We start from the raw sequence: 19,235 nt of genomic DNA on the forward strand, positions 1-19,235 counted from the left end.
GGAAACAGCAAATACAATCTAGGAGACTGGGATGACTACATTAAACACAAATGATTCTGCACAATACATTAGAAAAATATATCAAAGCCAAAACTTGTTTCATGCATAGTGAGTCCTGGTTATTTTAGACAAAGCAAAAAAAAAAAAAAAAAAATTATAATTCCACTTTTTATAAAATATTCAATGTTGGATGAGTTACACTGTGTAACTCTACTGGGAATGTGATCTTTAAATTTAACAGAGGAATTAAAATATAACCTTTTGTGTCTTAGGAGAATCCTACAAAGGCTTGACTTTAAAAGGACATTTGTAATCCCTAGTGCTTCTTCAGCTGTGGCATCTGAAGAGCCCCAGAAATATCTGTCCGTGCTGGGGCAATGCTCATGTACACAGGCAGAGTCACTTAGGGACTAGAGTTAATCTGTAGTAGAGCGGAAGCTGTAGTGAGGACAGCTCAGGCAAACAGAAAGGAAATGCTGTGATAAGAGAAAATAATTTGAAAGTGGATCAGGAGATTTTTAAACTGTCCTTTTTCATTTTAAACATAGTTTGGGGTTTTTTTTAACTTGAGGTAAAGATAGTGTGAAGCTTAAAATGAAATTATGAAGTTGAAGACTTTGCTCTAACAATGTAAAAATAAAAGCAGCATATTCTAAATAGTATGCAGCAACTAGAGGCGCCAAAGCTATACCTAAGGTAAGGATCGTGCATGGCCAGACAAGTAGGGTACTATCTTGGCAACTGCTGCATTTGTCCTGAGGGTACCAAAGTCATAGAAAAGAAAGAAAAACAGCAAATACCAATCAACTTAGTGAACTTCTGCACTTCCTTTGAAGCTAAACGCGTTTACAGTTATTAGAAGCAAGAGAACTAGTTTTGACAGCATCATCTGCGACCTGGCTAACCTCTCTTCAGTGGGCACGTCATGGACAAGCAAGGGTGGCATGGGCCTCACATTTAATCAGCTAGAGAAAACAATTCACTATGCTGTAACTTAGTAAAAAAACTTCATCAGTAAATAAAGAAACAGTAGAGTTGCAGATGCCACTGTATAAAGAGGGGTAAAAAAAAAAACCAAAGGAAAAGAAAAAAAATCTGTCTTTGATATTGCTATCTGAATGAGACTGCAGTCCTTGTCTTCTACATAGGAGAACTTCGGTGCATTATCAACTATTTAATAGATTAGGGTCTGAAATAAAAACTTTGCTGGTTTTGGAACAATGCATCTTCTCTGGTGGTGTTAACTAAAAAAGAAGGGTCTAATACAAGGAAAAAAAAAATATTCTACCATAACATCAAGCTTTCTTGTTTATATCACTCCTTCCTTCTCAGTTTTCCTAACTTAAAAGCACGCACCAAACTTCTCAACAAGATTCGCTCACTGAACTTCAGCAGGACAATCTATGACATACCTTTAAACTGTTTTTTGCTTTTATTAATCTTTACAGTGGTGATATTTTCCAGCTGAGGACAAGGAGAGGATTTTTCAACCCCCTCTGGTCAGCAGGACAGTGTTCAGTGCAAGTATCACTACGTGCTCGTCCTGTTCTTTCTTCTCTCCCTACGCTGTCGGTCACTGTTGGAAACAGGTTCTTCAGCAAGCGGGCCTTTGGTCAGATCCAGCTTATGGTATATTATTTAATACACATGCATGAAATATAACCTTAATATCTTGCATTCTTTGGCAATCGGATACAGTGGCTTCCAGATGAAAGCCAACTGCTGTAATGCAACTTTATCCAAGTAATCAAGCTACACTGATTTTCAACAGCTGGGAAAAGGGGCCTTTAACATGAGTATTCACATTTCAAAGTATAGAAGTGACCTAGACAAAGATGAATAAATACAAAGTATATGGGAAGAATAAATAATTGTATCTACCTTACTCCTGCAGCATCTGGAAAGGTTAAACATCTGAAGCAGGAATATATGTGACTGTTGTACCAGAACAGGAGACAAGTGTTTGTACTTGGAGGCAGGAACGGGGGATGAAATGAGGGAAAGAGCTAAAAAGTACCCATGGCTGTTCAGGAAGAGACTTGTAAAAGTAATCCCTGGATTTTTACTCTGATATTTTAAAAAGGGCAGATCTCATGCATTAGTAGGTCAGATGAATGTGTAAGACAAGGAATACACTTCCGTAAAAGCTGACGCTGCTTATGAAAGTTGGGTCCGTGACAATGCACTATGCGAGCCTCCCAGATTCAGGAAGAGAAGAACGGAAAAGTGAATTTAGTACCACAGCTGCCGTGAGATGCTTATAACCGTAGGTGCAGCTCTGCACTAATTAACTTAGCTAATGTCTGCAAAGAAAGACGCTGCCTATCAGAGTATCCCTCTGTCTGATATCTAACTAAAACTCAGCTACCCGCCGCACGGCGGGCGCCGAGCGCAGAGTCACTGAGCGAGCAGCTCACGGCTAATTCAAAACGTGATAAAGCAGAAATTCTCCCACTGTAACAACTTTTTGACCTCTTCATTGTCAGCTGGTCTAATCAAACTGTAATCAATGAATGTTTTCCCCATATGCAAGCTGTTAAGAAAGCAAGTTAATTGGCTCGCTTGAAAGATTTAAAGCACATGAAACTTCTGAGTGGTTTAACAGTTTTCCAGGGACTGTTGTGAGGGAATAGCTGCAGAGACACTGCAATGCAGCACAAGGCGGCTTGCAGACCACTGACACTGAATCTTCTGCAAAAATCTTAGGGCTAAGTTCTACCCCATCACACTGCCACGGGGGACAGGAACGTGACCGTCTGAGAGTAAAATGTGCAATAAAGATGTTTAGCAGCTTCATTAGGAGTCCAGTATTCTGTCTATCCCCACTCCAGGCTGTGTCTTTCAGGAGAAATTGTCACTATTTCAACCAAAGTTCACTTTCCTTTGAAAATGTATTTCAGTTTCACTGACAACGTGGTTTTTTTCTTAACTCCTTCCATACTGGGCTGTAATTTACAGCTTTTGCCATGAAAATCAAAATATGTCCTGCATAAAAACCTGGAAGCGTACAAAGTGTTTTTCTGTGTGGTATATATTCCCTTTTTAATTTCTAATTAATTGTTTAATAGGGACATACTGTTCCACCCTAAGATTATTTTCCAGGCTCAGGTTTTTATTTCGCAGAAGAGAAGGACCTACTCTCTAGGTCCGTATTTGTACAATGGTTTAAAAGAGGTCTGAGAGTTGCTAAGCTGGAAGGAGAGTTAAAATGCTTCCAAGAATATTAAAAATTGGAGAGCAAAGCTAAACATAATTGATCAGTTCCTCTTCTAAATTCTCTTTAAGTTCATTTCAGCCATGTGCAGAAGGTGTGAGCTGCATGAATATAGGAAGTCATCTATCTGAAACCTGCAGGATGGCCAGCGTACTTTGAATACATGCCTAAACCTCCATATGAACTACATCCGCAATGATTGTTAGAGATCGTGATGCTTAACATTACTTGACCTCCATTTACACAATACATATGTACAGAAGATACAGTACACAGGCGATTTTCAGTTTTTAAAATAAAAGTAAGATATTACTCAAAAAGCCCAGAGCTATGGCTGCTGTTCCTAAAGCTGTAAAAATATACTCTCACTGTTGAGCTATGATTTTTTAATCTCTATAATTTGTTTTCCTCTTGCTCCTAATAATCTTTCCATATTTTTGTTCACAGAATTTGCATTTCTGTTTGAAGTTTCATACCTCTTTTTTTCTCTTTTATTTCTCAGAGAGATGAGGGGAATAAAGATGGTGACTGCATATGAGGAAAACAGGGACTGAAGAGCAGAAGAGCTGAGGAGTTGTTCTTTATTCTTCATACTATCCCTTGTATTTCCATTCAGCTCCTTCTCATGAAATCACTGCTTGTATTTTACATTATCCCTTTGTTCACTGTATCTGTGGTCTTTTACAGAACTTTCTCCTGTTTCCAAGACCACTTCCATCCGAGGGACAGGCAGCGTGGTTCAGATAAGCACCATCACCAACCACAGGTCTGGCAGCGTTCAAAAATTTCTGTGATGCTATTCTATTTTATCTGAGTGAATCTCTGCATTTGTTCATTCCAGACAGGATGAGAAAACAAAGTGCCATAACAGCAAGAGGAAAACCTATTCAAGTTGATGGCAAGCACTAGATTTTTTTGCAGGAGTTGCCATTCTCATGAGATTTGCTGCCAAGTCTACACACATAAATGTGAAGGGAGTTCATACGAGGCCTAGATGAACTTTTGACTGAAACAAGGAAAGGGAAATTTAAACTCTGAAAGCTGTTTCTATAGTATTCACCTCATTTTCTTCCCACAGCAAGTATATTATTTGGTTTTGGAGACATTGCCAAGATGAGTGTGCTGCAAGCTTTTCTTTACTGCATAAAAACTAAATTATTGGAACATAAGCTTTTTCTACTAACAATTTTAATTGCTAATCATCAGCTGGCTTATAGTATTGACTGGTACCTATATCATCATCGCTTAATACCTGAAATATCAATAGGTAAAGGTTTCACTGAATGTTTTTGTTTGCAACAACATCTAAAGGCTTAATAAGCTGGAAAAGATTTTTTAAAAAGTACTGGTTAACATTTCCAGTAGCTGTTCTTGGATCTCCCCCAAAAAACTGAATTTGTAGTAACAACATCTCAGAGCTTGCAGTATGAAAATGGAAAAATCAAGCTACAAGCCTACTTCACTTACGTACTTTACTAGTTTTGGAAGCACTTTAAAGCAAGGAGCCCCTGAAGGAACACAGCTGTACATTTTTAAGACTGTATATTTATGACTATGTTCCAATATATGCATCAGGATAAGATATGGTAAATAAGAGGTCAGGTATAAATTACAGAGAAAGGACAAAAAGAGTTGTGCAGGATCTTCAGAATAAAACAAATATTTATGCTGGTGTGTGCTGGTCTTTCTGTGTGGCCTGTAAATCCTTAAATAGTTCTCTGTGAAGGTTCTTTAAACAGCTGTTTTAAAACTGTTCCATCTTTCTTTGCTGTTAGGGATTTTAAAGAAAGAAAATACTTCATTTCACACCTGTATTCACACAGTCTGCATTAACCAGTATCTCAGATTAAAATGAAATACTTCAGCAGTAAGACAACACATGCTGGACAACTACTGAATACTCTCACTACCTTAAAAGGTTCAATCATTTCCTATAAAAAGGCTAACTTTTGGGCCCTCTTCTTCACCAGCTCCACTCTCTTCAGTGTGTCTGAACTATTTGGGTGAAATAGAAAACTGGCTGTGCTTCACTGACAAGAAGTCACGCAGTTGGGACTAGTCTGCCCTCAACAGGGTTTCTGGTGAATGGAGAAACACTGTAGGAAAAATGGATTAAATATGCAATATAATACTTCATGGATTTCATCAGTATCATTTGAATTGCATGTTCACCAAAACTGAATTTGACATAGCACAGAGCTGGTAAAATGTAGGGGGAAGTATGTCAACTAAAAGGTGAAATATAATAGGAAAAAAATCTGTCAAGAGATGCATTTTTTGTGTATTAACAGTGGCATAGAACGACTCTGAAATGCCAGTGATTGCTACAAGTACTCAGACACCACGGTGATAATTGCAGTATAAAATCGCCAGACAGCAAACAAGCCTGCTGGAACTAATGGGAACATGCTTTTATTCAGAATCCAGTGCGCATAGCTATCTGTAATGGAATTGCTTTTCAATACTTTTTCTTTGAAATAACTCTGATTATTACTTAAGCATTTTTATATTAATATGTTCCATTTATTTAACTAAAGATAGACACTTGCAATTTCATTTGCTCTCAGCTGCCCATTTCTTAGTATGGCCTAATGTATTCTGTTTGGTGACTCAAGTGCAGATAAACCAATAAATCGATGCACGATACCAGATCTGAAGCACAATTGTAAGTTGGACTAAAATACCAGCTGTTTTTCTCTTTGTGTGCTATCATCAGGATCCAGAGAAACAAAAGAAGGTATCATGCTGGATAAATTCCGGGAGTACTAATTCAAGTCCCCAGTGCCTCTGAAAAAACTGACTGGCTGAACCCGGTATTAGAGCTGTTCTGTTTCACCTGAGCCCCACATGTGTCCCAGGCTGGGCACAATCAGGCAGAATCAAAGTGTGTTGACAGGTCTTAGCAGGACTTGTGAATTGAGCTAGAACTGTTCACTGAAAACTGATAAAATGGTGCCAGCAAGTCTTCACAGAGACCTGTAGTTGCTGAACTCACCTGGAAGAGTTCCAAAGTAACAACTGTGGAAGAAAACCATCTTTAGTTCCTATCGGAAAGTAATATTCCTTTCATGAATTCCTTGAGAGCCTCCGATAGTCATTTGGGCCATAGCTCATGGATAATGAGAAGAAGTTCTGCTACTTAACTCTGGACTCATAAAATCAACCAATGCCTACTTCTTCCCACTGAAACTAGCTTAAACTCTGGAAAGCTAAATAGTAGACACCAAAAGCTGGATGAGATACATCCCACCTTAAGCGTCTTATATTTTGCTGAATTTCCCGCTGATGCTTTTATATAGAATGCTGTCATTTTCTCTAGTGAGTACTTGTTATCTGGGTTTAATTGCCCTAGAGGTACAAGGACACCATCATCCAAAAGTAATAACGGGAAGCTCTACGCATTTAGCAAGAAGCCTTTATCTTTGTTTAATTCTGATCTGACTGTCTGAAGCAACTTCAGATCTTCCTGGTGCTTCCATTCATTCTTATCTTTTGCACTATCTCTATAAGGAGAATAGAAAAGAACATAAAATGAGCAATAATGAAAATAAAATGATTAACTAAGTGTTGATTACCGTCTTCTTACATGCACATTTAAAGACAGTTCTTACAGTTGTGTAAAATACTACTAAAAGCAAAGTCTGTGACAAAAACACAGCCATTTCCTTGGGATAGAATTGCCACTTGAATTTTCCTTCCAGATGACTTCTGACGATAGCTGGGAAAAGCACTATCTACAGCAGCCTCATCCTGTTAAATGGGTGGCTTTAAAGCACTTATCTTTTACCATATGTCTTTAAGTTTATTATTTCGCTTACCCTCCGGCTGGTATTGTGCTATGATTGTTACCGTCTGCCCTGCTCCTTTTAGCGCAGCTGCAGCCTGCTCGTGGGTAGCACCTCGAAGATCAATACCGTTCACCTACAGAAGGAATGCAAACAACAACAGATTTGAGTAGTTTAACATTAGACAGAAAGACAGAGTTGGGGTGGGGTTTTTTTGAAATATCTGATGGATGTAAAGGTCAGGTTGCCCAGATGCAAAAGTGGAAGTACAAAATCAAAAAGGCTGAGAGGATGTTACCGTGAGGAAATGCACTAATACTGCACACCACAGTTTGCCTAGGCTTATCCATGCGTATCCTCTGACCACTACTTTTGGGGGTTTCCTGCTCTACTGAGTTTACATTTTTAGTAGTATCTTCATCAATCAATATAATTTAATACATAAGGTGCAAAAGATAAATTTTCTGTGGTGCTTGAAGGTCACTGTAGAATACTGCAAGCAAGGAAACGGCTCCTTCAGCCAGACTCTGCAAGCCCAGTCTGGAGCATCAGGGAAACCTGGAGATATATGAAGCTCCTCTAACAAAAACTGCTGGTTGGAGATCTTCCAGAGCAGAAACCCCATCTACCATTTTCTTTTCCTGCAACCCCTCCTCCTATCGCCTAGAAATACCCCTGGTATCACGCACGTGACAGCAATGGAGTTGCTCTCAGATACAGCTTCACCACCTCTGGCTGTTCCCCATTAACAGATCTTTCCATGGGGTTCCTCTTACTTAAGAATTTTTTGCTGCCTAAGCAGTGGAAGTGGAAAAGAGTAGAACAAAGTAGGGAATCCACCCCTAAAACTCAGGGGCAGTTGCAGAACTCTTTTGATTTGTATTTGCGATGTTAAATGTTTTGTCAGCAGCATCCCAAGAAGAGACAGAATTCATATATAGAATTATTAACTGCTCCAGTAACTTGAACCTTGCTTTCCAGTGGGAGTGTTACTGTCTGGCTATACTGAAATGTGTGAGATTTCTTTTATTTATTTGTTTATATATTTATCTGTCTTTCCTTTTCACTTCCACAGGTTTCCACTCCACAATGTTTCAGTGAAGAACAGGAAACTTTTGACATGTAAACAACCTCAGCAGGACAGAAATCCATTTCTGATTGTTCCAGAAAAGAAAAGAAAAAAGAAAGGAAATAAAGAGCAGGGGGAAGAAAGAGAACAGTGCCATAGATTTCACAGGCACACCAAAACACAAGCCCCAAATTCTCAGCAATAGCAACTATTTGTATTTATCAAGTACTATCACAAGATGGCTAAGCACATATTGAAAATATGGATTTTATTTCATTTAAATTTTATCAACTTTTTAAGGCTTACAGAAATAAATTTAATTCTGTAGGACTTTACAAATAACAGCTACTGAGTCTGTTATGAATATAGTTATTTTGATCAATTACATTTAGAAATTGTCCTATCTTAACTTGCTGTCTTTCACCAAATTTTAGAGATGCGATGTTTTGGGAACACCTTTAATTATTATTTATCATAGAATCATAGAATGGTTTGGGTTGGAAGGGACCTTTAAAGGTCATCTAGTCCAAGCCCTCTGCCATGAGCAGGGACATCTTCAACCAGATCAGTTGCTCAGAGCCCCGTCCAGCCCGACCTTGAACGTTTCCAGGCATGGGGCATCGACCACCTCTCTGGGCAACCTGTTTCACCACCCTCATTGTAAAAAATTTCTTGCTTATTTGCATGACAAAAATCTAGTATTTACTAGAATGTGAACAGCATTTAGACTATTATTCTTAGAAAAACTAATTTGTGATAGTAACAATATAAAACCCAGGAGATCCCACAGTTTCTGATCCAGAAGACTGCATTATGCTGCAGAACTGTTGACTGTACACAGAAACGTAATTGTCTAGTTGAGGTTTCAGGTTTCTGAAAATATGATTCCATAAGAATCAAAGTTTTCCCAGTTCAAGCTGTCTTCCCTCAATTAGTTTTTTTTTCTTTATGACAAGGAAGGAAAACCCACGTTTTTTCCTAAACAACTCACCCTTTCTTCCCTCAAAAAGTTTTTATGCTGCTCAATTTGACGATTGTTTAATACTTCTCCTCACCTTATTCACAAAAATCATCTCTCCCCATTTCTAAAAAAAATTAGTCTGAATTTCAACTGTTTATATTATTTTAATATCATTCAAAACTACAAAAGATCTAGAATTTTGGAGAAGCACGATTTGTTGCAATCTTTCCATGTTATACAAAAATAATTACACACTGGCTTATCTTTAGATTGAGGAAGCAAACAAGTAAATGTGGAACTAGCATACCAGAAGAATATAACCTATTCAAATCTTACCTTACCGATATCCCCATGCATACAAGACCTATTATATATTCACAATAATGACGTGAAAGGAAATGAATTATAAGTTACCTCACAGAAAAAAACCTGATTTTTTTTTTGAGTTAATTTGTCCATGTGTGCATTCAGCAGTGGAGAGTATGAATACTATCACCACGCTGGTAATGCCTGCTTGATCCATGCGTGTATCTTCAAGCCTTTGGGGCAGCACAATGAAGGGCCTAAGAGGCAACATGGTACCAGACCACCATCACGTTGTGTGACTTCTTTGCAAGGAGAGGAATCTCAGCAGACTGGCAGGAGGATGACTGGTAGAGTATATACACGGGCAAAATATTTTAAGGAGTACTAAAATAGCTTCTACAAGATAGAGACCTTGTAGTAGAAGTGTAGGCTGGAAGACTACCATACCTAAAGAAACATCCAAAGCAAATGTCTGTGCCTGAACATAGTGCTTTATGAGAATAGGTATGGATGGATCCCCGTGTTGTTAGAATCACACAGACAATCTGAAGGTAAGCTGTGACAATAATTCAGTGTTCTGGTCTTGTATTAGTGTCTTTGGCTCACATATTTCAAAGCATGGTATGCTGATAGATACACTCTGAAAACTTCTACAACATTTTTGTAATCTGAAGTGCACAAAATTCATGATGTTTTTACAATTTCTATCTAGATTGTGTAAAAGGATGTGAATATCTTTATTCACAAGTAATTCTCTAATGTTCCTGAAAAGAAATTCTGAGCATGGGGCAAATGTAAGATAATAAACTTCATAATTTGTCTAACACAAGAGTTCTCAGTTGTCCCATCTTCCTGTTTGAAAGCAATGGCTGTAAAAATGGTTGGTGGAAGCCTTCCAAAAAAATGAGCCAAAGATTCAAATGCTTTCATCAAGGTTGTGTACATAAACCTTAAGTTTGGTGGATGGGAAGACTAACATAGACCCGTGGAAAAAACTCGCTGAAATTCAGTCTAGGAATCTTAGAAAGCAATAATTAAGTGCATTGTAAAAGAACAAAGGAGAGAATCAGAGCTTTCAGTGCCATAAAATCTAATATATTTAAATGCACAACACTGCAAATACTTAAAGAGGAATATGATGTCAATTAGGACTTAGTTTGCAACCTCTATGGAGAATAGAAGCTTCCTGGAAGGAGCACAATTGAGGCTACTGTTATGGAAGAAAGAGGTGTTATGCCCTACTTTTACTCAGTGATGGTGTTATGACAGTTGATGCTGCATTGCCATGGGCACAGATGTACCATCAGCTTTGGTACTGTGGAGGTCCGAGCAGAATCCTTAAGTTTAGGCAGCACAGCGCCTATATCATGCCATGAAGGAAATCTCAGCCTTGACTCAGTGTCTCTGAAGAAGATAATTTTGAACCAAGTCATCTTTCCTTTAGTAGAGAGCTTGGCTTTTATCTGTGTGTTTCCCTTTCATAACTGGAGTCCTTGAGAGAGTCCTGAGAAAGAAGCAATAGGATGAACTGAAGAAAAGCTTCTAGGAACATTCCTGAATTCCTCAGCTCCTGACTTGGGGACATGGATATAAATAATGTCACCCAGTCAGTATTAGAAGGTCCAGGAAAAAAAAAAAAATTAGCAATTTTGTTTAGGCTTAAGCTTGAAGACTGTAGACTTCAGGAGAACACGAGCCTCTCTTAAACAATATAGGAAAACATTGTGGTGGTCTCTAAGAGTTGCGTTAACAGGACACGAAGCTTTAAAAATCATTAATAAGTTGTAACAATCTCTCTCTAGATAAAAGGAGAGGATGTATGAAAGAATAAAGAAACCACATGCTTATTCTCCTTCTCCTCTGAAAAACAATAGTTCTATCTATATGTGATCTAAGATCCCAATAATGCATCAAGAATACAAATATAAGACAGGAATTTCACCAAAGTTAAGTTACAAAACATTCTTCACTTTTCCACAGAACAACTAGAAGCCACCGAAATGGCAACTGACTACTTTCTGCCCTTTGCCTGCTCATTCCGGAAGAAATTATTGCCTAAGGTACAAACACAACACATTATAGTGAGTGAATTTCTCTGAAATTAAGTTCACTTCTCTGCTAGGATATAAGTGGGAATGGACACTTGAGGAGGACTTACAAATCTGAGTAGCTGAAATCAAAAAAGCATGGAAAAAAGATGTCAGAAGGAAAATAACACATCAATTCTCTCTTCTGCAATTTTTATCAAGATGATAAACAAGCTAGAAAAAAAAAGATTAAATAATATTGAACAGGTAAATGACCTCACTACACTAGGTTGCCAAAACAGTGATCTCCCTCTTGAAGATGCACAGATGCAGAATAAAATCAATCACTCATTGCCAAATCAGCAGGTAGAAGTCTGTTTGCATGTTATCTTGCTCACCAATATCTGACAGAACCTCACTGCAGAATAATAGGCCTTAAATTTAGAAAGGACTTATAACCTAGTCTGACTTTCTGAAGAACAAGAAGAGTAGATGCTAACTTGATTTCTGGGTATTATTTTCCAATATTTAAAAGCAAACATAATCAAGTCCCAAACCTTCTAGTTGGAAAACAGCATATTCATGTAGCAACATTAAATCTTGATGAAAGACACCATTAATTCACATGTTTTAATCAAATTCTTACCCTCAGGCCAAAATGAACAAAGAGTTTCTGAAAGGGTAAAACAAATAATGCTCTGTCTTGCCTCTTCCTCCAGAACAATGTCTTAATTATAACAATTGTGTGCAGTGATATTTTTCCCTGACATGATTTCACTGCAAATTGTTAAATCTGATTTCAACTACTGCTTTCCATTAATTTCATGCAGTTTATGTAAGAATAATCAGTAAAAGAAATACAATCCCCAGAAAAAGTTGCAAGTGAATCCAGGAAAGTTTTATACATATCAAAGGTGTTTTGTTGTTGGGTCCCCCCCCCCATTAAATGGTCTGGCTTCCTTTAAGAAGTATTATATAATAAGCAAAGTAGCACTGCTGTTCTGAGCTTGACTGCACAATCCTGATGTCCTGGCCCAGAATGAACTTGACTGCACAATTTCTGATGCCTAACTCCAAAATGATTTTGACATAATGGAAATAAGAAGAGCCTCCAGCTTTTACAGATGTCTGTCTCTTCTGCATGCTGTAGCAAAAAAGCACTTAGTAAGCTCACAAACAAAGAGAAGTGCCGCAATGGAAGATTATCGTTTAAAACTACAGACAAAACTGAACTGAGATGGAGAAAAAGATGCAACTATAGTTCACAGTAATTATAGTAATTGCCTTTGCGTTCATTGACTCAAAGTAAAGCATGATCTACTTCATTGAATACTGAATCATAATCTAAAGGAAAAGTAAGATTTATATTTTGGGTCGATCAAACTCTTCTAAAACTGGAAGAGTTATATTTCCTTTAAAATATCTGAATAGTCCATATTAGCACAAATGGATTCAATTCTGAACAGTGCCATTTAAAGACTTGCTACGGTCTGGTTGTCTTCTGTTAAGAGTGCTTAAGCATGATTCATATGTAGGTCATTCAAATAGAGGCTAGCAGAATAATCTGTTTTATATAGCCATTTATTTCTTTAAGCCACCTTATTTTGTGTTTGTACAGTCATTAAATGAACACTTGGAATGTCTCGTTGAATTGGAAAGGAAAGGAAAACCACATCCCTTCTCTGGGGAGGAAACATACAGGATTTCTTTTCATTTCTTCTTTGAGCTGTCACTGACATACTACAGTGCTTTTATACAGTAAATGGTGAAGAAAAGAATTTTTACCATAGATCAAACAAGACAGCGTATTTTTCAAGTTGTGGCTGAATCTTTTATTTGTTGAACTCATAAAATAAGAGCTTTTGGCATCTGAGAAAGCAAACAGAAGTCTGAATAAAGACAATTCTTTACAGTCAGAATTGCCATTGTTTGCATGAAGATACAAAGAACCCAATTTATCTGCCTTAACTTTGCACATCAGCTTAAGTATTCTCAAGCACCTTAACAAGAGGCGAGAGGAAAGCTGAGCCATGCTCTCCAGCAGTCCTGCTCAGTCACTAGAAACAGAATGTATCGCATCAACCCTTAGGTGATGGAAGCACGGTCTTCCAGCAAGACAGGGAACATTGGAAGAAACACACGTTAGGGATGATCTGCCCTGAACACAGCTAAGGAGGACCTTCCTCACAAGCAGGCGGCACAATCATTCTACACAACGGCCCCCACAACTCTGACGACTGATACAGTCCAGCAAAAAGTACAATAATTCCAAGAAACTCGTGCACGTCGCCAAAGCGCAGCTCTTGAGCAGCGATCTTCTTCAGCTGAGACAGGCCATCTTTTTTGCCGCGCGATGCCCACCCATCCATGCCGAGGCCACACAGAACATTGCGGGGGGGGCGGGTGGGCAGTGGACAGCTCTGGGAACCCCCCGGGGGCAGGGTCGTGGGAAACGTTCGCCTGGGGGCAAAACCACCTGTACAGGAGCCATTCTGCCTTGCTAGTGAAGAAGGTTAGACATAGAAGGAAAGGAGAAGTGCACTGGGGGAAGAGAGTCTTCGCTCTCCAGCTTAGCTTCTGTTAAATTTTCAGGCTCGCTTTATTGCTTTTCTCTCACTTCTCCTCATCTTTTCGGTGCCTACCCTTGCTTCTGATCAGTTAAAACTGCTTAGTTCAGCACATAAAAGCACAGTGGTTGTCTCACCCCGAACTCCACTGAAAGCATAATACCACGGCATGTCTGCCCTTCTCCATGCCCAGCATCCTCCCTCTCTCTTTTTATGGGCCAGCAATTTCAATGACCTTTTCAATTTTCCTTCTCTTGCTCCCTTAGAGTTACGACTTTTGCCTCTAGTAAGCTGGTCTTTATGCTCTGATGAGCTGGGCATTCTAGAGGCAAACTCTTCTCTCTCTGGAAAACAAGAACCACTGTAGGGGCATGAGCTATATCATTTCATATGCCTTTTTTCTGCCGGGAAGTTTAAGGAGGCAGCTAAACCAGCTGAAGGAGGTATCAAAGCATTACATCTTTGAAGCAGGAAGAACACTAATATTTTGTTATTGATGAGGGGTCTTGCACACACTGCTTTTTACAGTAGGAACCAGCAAGCTTTATGACTCACCAGACCACATGAATCATTCCAAATGGTACCTGTTAAGCCTATAACCATAGTCAAAGACTTATTTTTTAATCCAAACTGTACAGAAATTCATCTGATAGAAGATCTGCTTCCCGTGTGATTGTAGCTTTTGTGAATGATGCCAGATTGGCAAACTTTGAGACTGAAATAATTTCATTGGAGAGTTCACTGCAGTGACAACTTAAGAGCCATTTCCCCTCACTTCCATCAGAATTCCTCAAAACTTGTTTAAATTGGGTTTGAAATAAATGATAGCTTTTGAAAAGGACACATGGGCTCACTGAAGCCTGAATGGACAGGAAACTTATTTCATTCAGGTCACTAAATAGCTACCAGCTAGCTCTATTACCAACCTGGACTGGATGAGATCCAGCAACTATGAGGTGATCAATGGCATTTTGCCTCATTGCTAAATGGTGAAGTCTAGACAGAGGCACACATGTAGTCTTTTCGTATTAAGACAACTGGTATTACCAGTGAAAAATATCATATATGAGTACTGTGCTAGCTAATAACACAGGCCACTATTTACTAACTAATTTTAAAATAAATATAAATATTGTTTTTCATTAATTTTAGACACAAAACACTCATCCATCAAACACAATACTTAGTAAGAATATTCATTTATGTTAAAAGGGAGAGCTCATCATTAGCTCTTAAATTCAAACCTAGTTGCTGCTTTTTTACCTTCCCTCCTCCTGTGTGGTGACTCAAACACACACACCCCTTTTTTTTTTTCCCACTGCGTAATCTCATGGATCTCACTATACTGTCATCTTTTCAAGCCTTCACACACATTCACTCTCCTTTGCAGTTCCTGCTATCTTCCTAGCCCAAATTGATAAAATATCAAACTCTCCCTCCTCCCTCCTACAGCTTTTACTTTACACATGACTGTTACTTCCATTCACTTTCCTGCCTTTCTGAAATAATCCTCTTTCTTCCTATTTTCAGCACTTGGATTTTCCTATCTCCTGCTTTCATCCTGGGTCATTTAAGCATTCCCCTATTAGTAGCATTTATTCCATATACCTTCATTTCCACACAGTTCTAAAAGGTATTTTTCCTTCCAGTATATGGATATAGCTAAACTACCATTGATCAGTTTTGCTCATAATGCTGCAGGGTTCTTGTTTCACATCTGAATTTCAAAGGATGGTATAAGCAGAAGTAATTATTGCAGTTCTCCTGCTGCTGAAATGATGTAACGGTTTCCATTTTAACAAGTGCCTTATAACTCAAAGATGATAAGAACTTAATTCCAGCTGAAGCCAATAAGCAATAGGTACTCAGGAACTGAAATAAAAAGGTAAAACAATTTTAGAGGCTGCTTAGAGACAGAAGGGCATTGCTGGTTTATCTGACCCCAAGCACTGAGTTAGCAGCAAATTCAAAAACTAGAATCCCTTGCCTTGATCTCTACTTGATAGATTATTCCGTATTTCCAAATCCACAGAATACAGCAACATGGCCTGTGAGAGGCGAGATGGCCTTTGGCTTGTGTCACGGCAAATCCTTACTGAATTCAACCCAGTGACCGCGAGGCAATGTATCAGTGGCTGAATGGTAGCTTGTCTAACTGCAATCCTCTAGATGAAGTAAGTGTTCAGTGCTCGCATTTTTATATTGGAACTATCTGAATCACAACATTCATAGTTCGTTTGTGGCTCTACAGATTAGGATTATGTGACACAGACACTTCAAATAGATGATGCTCCATAGTCTCAAATAAAGCATGTTTTTTAAAAGCAATGGAAAGGAAATAGCACTTGTATTCTGGTTTTGCTTTTGGTTTTGTCCTGGTGGCTTGCTTGTTCAGATAAAGGGCATATCTAGCTTGGTTTTTTTTCAAAAGGATCTCCAAAATCTCCTCCAACAAATTATTGCAGATATCTCTCAAATACCCTATTTAACAGATGGCTGATTTCTGTTATTTTGCAGCTCGTGTCATATGATAATTTTTTTAATCACTCCGGAACCCAAGATTTACTGGTCAGTAGAGCAGAATGGTGCCTGGAGTCTAGTCTGTTTAAGTACAGGGCAAAAGCCCAGCCTGGGGCAAATCTCTGAAGGAATAAAGCTCAGGGATATAGCCATTTTGTCCAGCGGTCGCAGTTTGGCTTTCAAATTTGTGGTTTAAGTTTTCCTTCATTGTGAGGCTGACAGTAAGGCTACACCGAGGGGTGTAAAGCTCACTCCCAATCTTCAATGTATTGGATGTGACATAATTCTGTTTGACAGTCTTAAAACAAAATTTGCTAAGTCAGAATGTCTGAACTGAATGTGAACTCCTCCTTAAAATATTAGGAGCTGAAGAGCAAACAATCTGGCATTAGATCATTTCTACTCATTGAGGCAATTGTAAAATGAATGTTTTAGAGGCAACTGATGATTTCATCACAGCAAAAATACACAGCCTCTAGTCTAGGCCAATTTCCTAGCTTTCCATGACACGTAACTGACAGGTCTGATAGCTAACACTGCTTGGCAAAAAGAGACATACCTTATTCATGGGAATTGTTAGTATAATTTATTAAGTTCTGATCATGTGCTTGGAAATGTCAGAGTTAATTTAGGAAACAGTTTCTGCATCAAGGCAATTGCAATATATGTTATAGATTGCAGAAAGATGGAGGCGGGGGGAGAGAGTGAGAGAGAAATCCAGCTGGAAGACGGATTCCTAGATTAATAAAAGACAAAAGGGAGCTCTACAGTCACTGACATACACAGTATTCCAGCATACGCAGGTGGTAAATTTTTCCCCAGAAGCTCCATTAAGCTTGTATTTTAGAAAATCATCTATTTTATTCTGAAGTCCGAAGCGACAAGTCTACGAGCTTCTATGGCAATATAACCCAGTTATCCTGACTACAAAACAAGTGCATCATGTTTTGAGGCTGAATATGTCCAAGTTCAACTTCCAGTCATTAGATCATGTATATTTATTAACAACACTGAAAAACAGTTTGCTACCAGCTCTCTTCTCCAACAGTAAGTATTTCCAGATGGTAGTGTTTACAGTGACACAGTTCATACTTCATTAAAGTGAATTTTTATGGTCAAGGAGGATGCTAGGGCTTTCCTGACATAGGTTCTAAACTCTGAGGCTTCATGGAAAAAAAACAACCAACTTTTTTTTTTTTTTTCTAATAAGCTATTTCTTTAAAAATATATAAAAGAGAAGGTTTTCAAAAGCATAAACTTGCATTTGCACCCAACTTCTGTTCATTGGGTGTCCAGTTGCCTTCTGTACCTCTAAAAATCTCCTCTTGTACAGGAAAGTTGTATGGGTGATTCAGTTTTGTCATGTGAAATGTTTTTGATTCATCATGATGACAGCAAGTACTGGAGATTATGTCTGCATGTCTTGTAAAAGGTGAAACTGAGCTTATATAGAAAGGTGGAGCACTTTGCACCCAGATGATCTCATATAAACATTAACAGGCCGAGGACCTTTAGAGATCTTATGACATTTATAACTCATCTTCAAATCCCAAAACTTCCCAATGTTATTGGCAACGTCTAAGCTTGCATTAACACACTGTTTGCCCCAGATCTCCCCATCAGATCCTGCTGTGACAGCATCTTTGCTTTTCTCTGTTTTTCTCTAGGTTTTTTGGAGCCTTGTGATCTGCCACTCTAAGATGTTGACAGGCAGCTTACAGGGGCCGCAAGTTTGTGGTAAAATGAGATCTATTGCTTCTTCTCCAGCCCTGTGGCTGTTCTTTCAGGAAAAAAAATTATACTTGGCAATTTATTACTGAAAAATTCATAGGGGCTATTACTCCTTCTGTTGTATTCTAACTATCTGCAAATACATTGATTATATCTCCCCGAAATTGTCACTGAAAATTGGCCCAGCTTCTCTATATTCCCAAATATTCCTTGAGTTCTTGAATAAAACTCTGAATGGTCTGCATTGAATAGTTCATTAAGTATTTGAGAATTAATTTCAGCTGGTTTCTAAGTATCTCATTTGTCAAAGTTCTAATTTGGTTTTGTCTTAGTCCGGTTTGAAGAGTTATCTCTTCGTTTCTTCATAACTGCCCTAACTGGATGATCATATATCCTTTTTTAAAGCAGACAAAAGCAAAAATGCACTAAACATTTGAATTCTCTTGATCTCACTTCTAACTAGTCTTTCTTCCAACTGTTTAGGAAGCAAATTTATTGCTTGGTTTTCTATTCTCATCAAATATTTTCTTGCTACCTTTTCTAATCCTTACTAGGTACCGTCCACTTTACATCTTGCCCTTCTGAATTTGTCCCAAAATTTTACCTAACATTTAAAAACTTTAAGACATAGGTTGTTATAACCACAGTAACTTGACTCAGCTCTCACTTTTTCAATGATGATTACTTGAGTATAGTATCATCAAAAGGCTCTCAAGTATCAAGGTTCATTTCTTACTACACTCACTATCTTTTCTTTTTTTACTCTACTCTTAATACTTTTTCTTAAAATAACAGCTACCACTTCTGAATTAACTGCTACTTTCAAACTTGCTTCCGGAGGGATTTTTAACATCAGCTGTGACTGCACAGCAGACTGCTTTTGAAGTTCATGTTATTCTTCTGAACTTCCTCATTCCCCTCCAGCACAAAATCATAAACTTTGCCACTACACTATTTGGTCACTCAAGGGCAAATTGTGTTTATTCTCCCATTTTCAGGCCATTCTTCCTTGCCAGAACAAAATCTGGAATTATACTTGCTTTTTCCATATTGCC

General features: G+C 38.3%; 1 protein-coding gene across 24 annotated transcripts in view; it reads right to left on the reverse strand.

The window, feature by feature from the left end:
- The window catches only part of DLG2 (discs large MAGUK scaffold protein 2), a 1,018,327-nt gene that overhangs the window by 204,430 nt on the left and 794,662 nt on the right, over positions 1–19,235 (reverse strand). For all 24 annotated transcript variants that reach the window (XM_049823421.1, XM_049823420.1, XM_049823428.1 and 21 more), the window contains one exon: positions 7,033–7,135. In XM_049823421.1, coding sequence (XP_049679378.1) covers positions 7,033–7,135 — 103 coding nt within the window. The remainder of the gene's footprint in view (positions 1–7,032; positions 7,136–19,235) is intronic.

This window comes from Accipiter gentilis, chromosome 19, assembly GCF_929443795.1.
Source record: "Accipiter gentilis chromosome 19, bAccGen1.1, whole genome shotgun sequence".
NCBI classification, from domain to species: domain Eukaryota; kingdom Metazoa; phylum Chordata; class Aves; order Accipitriformes; family Accipitridae; genus Astur; species Astur gentilis.